We start from the raw sequence: 8539 nt of genomic DNA on the forward strand, positions 1-8539 counted from the left end.
ACCCGAAAGGAATTCTTCATGTAGTTACAGAAAGGAGAGAAGGATTAGAGGCTATTGGGAGAATGGTCATCCGTAAAGCCTTTCAAACCTATCACAATATCAGTGAAGGGTAGCAAAATTTGATAACCATCTCTTGATGTGGGACGAGCACATCCCAATTTGGGAAAAAGTGAAAGCCACTCCTTACATTGAGTTGGCTAAATTGACCACTTTTGAGAAAGACGATGAAGAGTTGATGTCTGAATGGTTCAAAGTAAGAAAACTAAGAATGAAGTTACTTAAGAAATTTAAGGATAGATTGAACAAGATTAAGGACTCCGACAATAAGATTATGGCCAACATAGAAAAGTTTATCAAATATTTGTATTGCACTTTTTGGGAAACTTCTTATGTTCTTCATTGGTTCATACAACACCATTTATCATAGAATAGTTCACATCATCTCTTCACACCAAAATATGTGAAGAAGGCATCAACAAGATGATGAAGACAAAGGCTACAATTTGGAAGTTCTAAGAAGACTTAAAAGAGTTTTCAGAGTTTCTAGAAAAGATCAAGTTAACAATTTTCTCTCAAAGAATTAAGTTGAAATATCACAACACTCCAGATGCGAAGTATTTGAATGAAGCTATCATTGCTTTCCAACAATATTTTCCACAACAAACATGATACATTTAGTATTTTACTATAGTTATTTATTTTATACTCTTTTCAAATCCAAAATTGTTGAACACGTAAGGTAACTATATATTAGATCTTTGAGTGCTTTTATGTGATTGTCATACATGTTTATTCATGTAATGCCCCCATTTTTGGGTTCTCTTGCTTCGTAGTTGGCATTGACTTTCTGGGTTAGTGTCAGCCTGATCAGAGGGGTAATTTGATGTTACCAGTGAGCTTAGATGGTTAAATGGAGTCGTATGACACTTTAAGATGTTATTTTTCAGCTTGCAGTTTGATCTCCAAGATTCTTGGAGGGAATGTCTATTTTTAGTAAGTCACCAAATTGTGTTTGTTTATCATCTGTCTTCATCAGGATCACTCTTATGCAGCCAGTTTTCAATTTTGATGCTTTTTGACCATTTTCGCTAATTGGGTGTAATGTAACATTGAGCTATATTTAATTAATTTTACTAAGTTTGCCATTTTATCTGTAATAATTTAACAGGCACCTCAATATTATAGCTCGTTGGAAAGGAATAATATAAATGATGAGATGTTGAAAAGTGACTTAAGTGCTGAAAATGTTTTAAAAATAAAATAAATCACTTTAAGGAGCTATAAGGCTTATTAAATTAATAAAATGATGTTATAAAGGGGTTTCTAGAAAGTTCCCTTAGAAGCTTGTAAATGAGGTTTGAGTGCTCACTTGGTATATTAATTTTATTAGTTTCTTTGATTGAAAACCATTCTGGTTCCGGGGATTGGACTTGGTTCATCTTAGCCTTCGTGAGGAAAAAAACCCTCTTGCAGAAGATTGTCTTTGGTGGTGGAAGATCTGCCCTGGCTAACAGTTTGGTGGAGTCTCTCTTATTTCATAGTTAACTTCAACAAGTAAGGTATTTGGAAAATTTGTGAGATCTTTTAAAAGACAAATTTCAAGTTTTCTCATTGCAAGTTACAGGCAAAGCTTTGGTTTATTGGGATGCCATACTTTGGGAGTTTATTCATAGTTTCTAAAGATAAAGTATCACATTGCATTTGTTGGGTAATTTAGAACTTTATTGAAGGCGTGGGATTCTCTTTTTAGTGTTGGCAAACACCATTCCTAACTTGGCATGAGTACTTTGGCAGATTGGAGGATTTCCTAGCTGATTTGTTGGTTTCTTTAGGTTCTAGGGGTTTGATTAATGTGGATTGTAGCAAGGCGAATAGGAGTACTAAGCCGTCCTTATTTCCTCAAGGAGTACACTCTTATTGTATGAAATATTGCACATTAGAAATGAGAGAAGCTTGCAGATCCTAGAAAATCATTAACTTAGGGATTTGGCGCTGAAAGGCATTATCCTGGGATGAATAACCGTCTTGGAGAACCGTCTACTTTCTGTGTGTAACTTCTGAGTGGAGGTTGACTTATTCAAATCTCAGTTGCCTTAATCTGATTTTCTGAGTTTTAATGTTAGTTTGATACCTCTTGAGGACTTTAAATCAAATAAGTAAGAAGCCGTAGAGTAAGGAATGCATTCTAGATAGTTTGTCCTCAACATTGGAGTCTATGTGCTGGGCATAACTTCATAACAGAAAGGTGTTGAGAATTGGTAATTCGCCCAACAGAGAAATCATGAATCAAATAGTTGATGCCTATTGGTGCACATACTCTACGATTATGAAGATGATGAAGCTCAACGGCTATCATAGAAATGCTGAGTTGGCAGCCAGATTAGAAGAAACTGTCTTCACAAATCAGCCCAAGACTTTGGTGCGATCTTCCCTTCAAATACTTCAGTGAGTGAAGACAAGCCAGCCATAATACTTGCATTCACTGCAAATAATAAAGATATATTTGTCCCAATATATGATAAAGTCCCTCAATGATTTTCATTTCATTTCATTAACATATCACCTAACTGAAGAGTGCACAATTATACTGAGACGGGGGGGTTGAATCAGTATAATAACAAACTTAACTTTTCAAAACTCAATTAGATGCAATATCAATACTTCAATAAGCTTAATCAACCACACATGCAAGATCTAGCAAGTAAGAACACAAATGAACACACGATTTACAGGGAAACCCTTATGAGAGAAAACCACTGCAAAATATTGCTATTGTATTGAGAACTTCTTAAAAATTTCATAGGCACCAACCTAGAGGAAACACCAATCCTCTCTAGAAGATTTGGAGGCACCAAACCTTTGGAGACACCAATACCCACAACTGAGCACCAATCTCTTTAAGTGAGACACGCCAATCTCATGATTTCACAAAGTAGAAGACACCAACCTTAATAATAGTAATAATAGGGATCAGGTCTGCAATATGATATCAAAGCATGCTCACAAATCTGTACTATGATCTTCCTTCACAAGTCTAGCATGAGTTCACTCCAATGTTGCTTCACAAAGTGGGATCAAAGTAATAATAGGGATCAGGTCTGCAATATGATATTCAAAGTATGCTCACAAATCTGCACGATGATCTTCCTTCACAAGTCTAGCATGAGTTTGCTCTAATGTTGCTTCACAAAGTGGGATCAAATGAGTCCCATAAATCTGCTCAAATATTTGACAAATAATTTCTGCAGTAACCCTTTCTTTCGCCCTTCATACACCAGTAAATATGCTCTAAAGCAGAATCATATTGCAATTGAATTGGTGATAAAATGTCGTCCAAAACTCGTCTAGCTATATCCATGAAGTGCTCCTTCAAACCAACGATTACAACCCTTTGATTAGGTCAGCCAACAAATAAATACTTCAGAGCAGGCAATGCCGGGTGGGAATATGCCTTTTAACATTACTAGGAACTCGAACTCGCTTCAATGTTGGGATTGAAACGGGCCAAGATGCTGCATCTGTCAATGCTACTTAGTCAATTGGATATGCTTTCATCTATTAATGCATACAGATTTGCAAAAAACCAAAATGTGCCTTTGCTATCTATTCCTATTTGGTCATAACCCCTTTCTTAAGATTAAACTGAGCCATCTTTTCTCTATACTCCTAAAATTCTTTTGCTGGGTCCCATTTCAAAACATGAAGTATCTATTGAATAAATAAATAAGACAATGGGCCCTGGAAATCTGTGTTCATTATAAATTAATGAGTTAGTGAAACTGACATCCTTTGCTTGCAAACTCTAATCCTTGTGGACATCACCTGGTGTAAATGTCCTACAAACACATGTAAAGATGGGGTAATGTAATCATTTGTTGTAAATAAACATTCTGATATATAACTGGAAGTCAGGGACTTGATGTAATTGGACCATTGGTTACATTGGTTCCCTTGTCATTTACCTTGGTGGAAGGGTACTGTGGTGTTTACATGAGACCTATCAATCATTCTTGGCAGTATGCCAGGATTTACAGAGAAGGCAACATAGTAAAGACCATCCAGGAGACTCATCAAGCATGGTGGAAATTCTATCCGGTAACTCCTGCATCAAACATTATTTGCCAAAAATTAAAATTTTCAAATTTGAAATATGTTTGTCATGGTGGGTATCATATATGCCGTGCTAATTGTGTTTATTGCAATAAATGTGTTCCTATGTCTTCCATTCTCTTTCACTGTTGATCCTGCTGAGCTTGGACACAAGATACTATTAAGAGTTTGCTGATTTCATCTTTTTTGCCTGTTTGCTTCAAGATGCTCATTAAAGCCCATGGCCTGTCCCATAAGATGATTTTTTTGTGGGGCCTTGGCATGCTTATGATCACACCAGATGCTTTTCAAAGGGGGATCTATTTATAGTGAAAGTTGTATTAGTAGACTTGTGTAACTTATCAAAAGGGGTGACTGCTGGGTTTCTTGGCTCCTGTTTCTTTTATATTCCTGTAAAGAGATTCTTGTCATTTAGATTTCTTAGTTCTATGCTCAAGACCAATGTATTCAGGAAAAGTCAACTTCTAGGCCTTCATATGCTTTCCTTTATGTTTTCCCAGTGCTCAGGTTCTTTCATACAATATTAGGGAGCTTGAATTCAATTCACCAATAAAACAAAATTTTACCACGTGTCAAATCTGTTCAGACTTACAGTCTTGTGAAGTGCATTGTCTCATTATTTCGTATTGATTCTTTGTTTGGTTGCAGTATTGCTTGCATCTAAGGACATTGTGTTATATATTTCTTAGTCTGGAAGTTCTGGTTTCTACATTATTTATGATGACTGATAAAATGATGTCTGCAGAACTTGTTTTGGTCACTTCTGCAGCAGGAGCCAGAAGTACGCTTAGCTGTAAGAACATCTCAGTTTCAAGGCAAAATCACGATTGTCTTATCTAGCAACCTTGACCAGTTTATTTGGTTTTATGGACTTCATTATTGACTGATTCTTTATTTTCCATGACAATCTATTTTGCCGACAGGTATATCGTTTAATAGCTGGATTAGTCACCAGGCCATGGTGTTTGTGGGAAGTTTGCTCAAAACAAGAAATAATCAACTTTGTTACAAATCCATTCTCTGAAACCACAAAAGAAGGTTGATCTGAATACGATTGAATCTTTTATTTAAAAATTAACATGGATATAGTATTTATACAATGAATATCATGAGGCTAATTGGTTAGGCACTATTTCAGGTATGGAATTCCGACATTCATGCTGTGTAGCAATCAACAATTCTTTGATGGCTTCAGATTACAAAAATGATGCAGCATTTTCCCAAGTGGCAGAAAAGGTAGTCTTCCATTTCCTTTATTGTAATCATTCTCATAGATTTTTATTTTGCCAAGAGTTTATTGTGTCATGACAATTTATGTCCTCATCAAATGCCTCCTTTTCCAACAAGCATTATATTTCTTACAGTTGCAGGTAGCAATCAAAAGTGGTCCCTATCTTGCAAAAGTACGAACTGAATCAACGCCTCTTGTTATCACACAAGAGAGATTTTGAAGTATATGTCGTTGTATTTGAATAATAAAAACCACTCTTAAGAAAAGGAATCTAGAGAAGCTAATTCTCTGCATTCATGTAAATGTTTAAAGCAGACTGCTGGAAATTATGATGAACATACCAGATATTACGCCCATCTTCTCAAGTGCCATTTTTGCTTTATTATTATGCTTAATGATATATGGTCAAGGACAAATGTGTATTTTAAAATTTTTGTGTCCATTTATTTTATTAGGTAAGCGGAGATTTTGAAAGGGCCTAGACCCTCATACAAAAAGAAAGATTACGTGTTAAGAAAAACAGAACTACAAAATACAACCAAGAGACAATGAAGCACATCAGAAAGACACAACTGCTTACAAACAACCAGCCATAAGTTAGGGTGGTTTGAAACCAAGTTACTCCAATGATTTTTGTGTCATAGTTCACAAGTCTTCCAGCTGTAAACTTCTTTATTGGAACAAGGAGGATCCATAAGTTCACAAGAAGGCCTATCAATTCAACCTTGAATGCTTGAAAGAGGTATCCATCTCAGTATAGTCAACAGGGCCTTTCCTCCTACTTTCAACTTTTTGCACATCCGTGGCAATAATGCATCAACAACCAGTGTTTGTTCCTTTTTCCTCTAGACAAAATGGAATTTTTTCGGTAGAAATATGACCCATTTTACAACAACAATGACAAACTATTGGAGAATCGTTGATTTCAATCTGGTGCACCCAAATGCTATATTTGGAAGAGAGGATAACCTGAGTTGGGAGCTCTCCTACTTTTTCTCCACAAGCACACAAAAACGAGAAAAAAAAACAAGCATTTCTTAAATTTTGTGATTGTTATGCCCCCCCTTTTTGTGTTCTCTCGCTTTGCAATTGGCATTAACTTTTTGGCTTTCTGTCAGCCTGATTAGAGGGGTATTTTCAGCTTTCAGTGTGGTTTCCAAGATTTTTGGAGGGAGCGTTTATTTTTAGTAAGTCACCTGTTGGGTCTGTTTATCATCTTTCATCATCAGGATCAATCCTTTGCAATCAGTTTTTTATTCCAATGCATTTCGACCATTGTTGCTACTTGTTGTATTTGTGAGCTGTATTTAATTAATTTTACTAAGGTTGTCTTTTTAATTAAAATAATTTATTAGGCACCTCAATACTATAGCTCATTGGAAAGAAAGCAAAAAGTGTTAAATGATGAGATGCTAAAAAGTGACTTTAAGTGTTGGAAATGTTTTAAAAGAAATAAATCACTTTTTGGAGTTCTAAGGTTTATTTAATTAATAAAGTTATTGTATAATGGAGTTTCCAGAACGTTCCCAAAAAAAGCTTATAAATAATGGGTTTGAGAGCTCATTTGGTATGTAGAAGATTTATGTTATTTCTCTTTGGTGAAACTCTTGGGGTTTTAGGATTGAACTTGGTTCAATTCAGCCTTCACGAGGACAAAAACCCTTCTGAAGAAGATTGGCTTCGGTGGTGAAAGATCTACCCTAGCTAATGTTTTGGTGGAGTCACTCAGATTTTGTATCTGCACTTCAACAATTGAGGTATTTGAAATTTTGCAGTGTCTTCTTCAAAGACAAATTTTTTTTTCATATAGTTTGTGGTTTAATTTGAAATTATTATCTTTTTCTATTGCTGGACATAAAGATTCTTTGGGCATAAAGATTCAAATCTTTTTGGGCGAGAGTCAAAAATGTTGGGTCTTTTTGAAGATTGAGAAAAGGGATTTAAGCTTGATGCTATTTGGGTGAGTCAATCGTGGTCAAAGGAGATTATACTGTTGGGCAATTGGATTAAATGTTGGTATGATATATTGCTGGTCTATTTCTTCTTTCACCTAGATGTGAGTCAATTGGAGCTATTAGCTGGACGCAAGTAATGGTTGATTGTTGAGGTTTGGAAACCAGTGTGAGACTATTGCAAGTCGAGGAAGGTTCACTTGCTTGGTGCAAGGTGTTAAAGGTTATACACACTCTCATTTGGTCGTGAAAATTATTGCTACTCTGGTTCGTGGAAATCATTGCTATCCTGTTGCGTGGAAGTCATTGCTGTCCTGATGGTTGCCACCTAACCATAGCCTTGTTGGGCGTGGATGAGTGGTGAAGAGGCATGAGTGAATTTCATGGTCTTTGGAGCTGTGTTTTAACTTGAGGAAGGACATGGGTTTGCTGGGAGTCATGGGACAGGTAAATTCTTCTTTTTCCAATCACCACTTCTTTCTGTTTCAGATTTGGATCTCATTCATGCTGATTGTGGCACATATACCAAGGACGTTGGGAGATAAGAGTTGTTCTATTTTGCTGATCATGCATGAAGTCCTTGAGCAATATTGTAGCTCAAAGCAATTATCTTACGCTATTATGTTTTTTTTCAGTGCTTCCATACTATTGGTATTTTCTGTGAAAGTCAGCTCCTTGTACTGCTGTTTCTTTTTGCCGATAATATTGAAGAATACTACTATTTCAGTTTATGAGTAAATGTTAAAATTTTTGGTTCAAATAATTTCATTTTTCTCTTCATTTCCGAGATAAGAAATCTGCTTGCAATTATATCAAACCAATGTTATTTCCCATGCACATTTGAAAACAATATTTTACACCTACAAGAAAACTGTTTGACAAAATTACTCTGAGAAAAAAAAAGATTGAAAATTTGGTCAATATTCTATAGAGAATCTTACAAAAGTGTTTGTTATAAGCATAAAAAATTCCTCATCCTAGTATTCCAACAACCACCTTGATAGACTAACCGACATAGGAAGCATGATGGTATCATCACTCAAGAATAACACCTAGAGACCAATTTTTAATACAAAGGCCATTTTTTCCCAAGGTCCTTTAGCAATAATCACAATTGGAAAAAGATAGATAGATGCAATCTCTCCTTCACTTCTCAAGTCCCATTTCTGAATCTGTAATGTACCCTTCCTTGTGATGATGCATTCAATGGTCCATTGGTCTGTTCCGGAGACCCGTAGGCTATGTG

The 8539-nt window shown here is 35.8% G+C and overlaps 1 protein-coding gene and 1 long non-coding RNA gene across 5 annotated transcripts in view; both read left to right on the forward strand.

The window, feature by feature from the left end:
• LOC131042307 (uncharacterized) overlaps positions 1-5757 on the forward strand; it is a 189266-nt gene extending 183509 nt beyond the window's left edge. For 3 of the 4 annotated variants that reach the window (XM_057975653.2, XM_057975652.2, XM_057975654.2), the window contains 4 exons: positions 4856-4903; positions 5034-5148; positions 5249-5346; positions 5475-5757. In XM_057975653.2, coding sequence (XP_057831636.2) covers positions 4856-4903; positions 5034-5148; positions 5249-5346; positions 5475-5561 — 348 coding nt within the window. In that variant the 3' untranslated portion in view covers positions 5562-5757. Of the gene's footprint in view, positions 1-4855; positions 4926-5033; positions 5149-5248; positions 5351-5474 lie in introns of those variants that run through there. The other variant, XM_059218561.1, reaches the window with a different exon arrangement.
• Positions 5758-6477: 720 nt separating this feature from the next.
• LOC131874675 (uncharacterized) lies at positions 6478-8019 on the forward strand. The gene is made up of 2 exons (XR_009372087.1): positions 6478-7098; positions 7202-8019. It is a non-coding gene; the product is annotated as an uncharacterized LOC131874675 (long non-coding RNA).
• The last annotated feature ends 520 nt before the right edge of the window (positions 8020-8539 follow it).

This window comes from Cryptomeria japonica, chromosome 3, assembly GCF_030272615.1.
Source record: "Cryptomeria japonica chromosome 3, Sugi_1.0, whole genome shotgun sequence".
Lineage (NCBI taxonomy): Eukaryota > Viridiplantae > Streptophyta > Pinopsida > Cupressales > Cupressaceae > Cryptomeria > Cryptomeria japonica.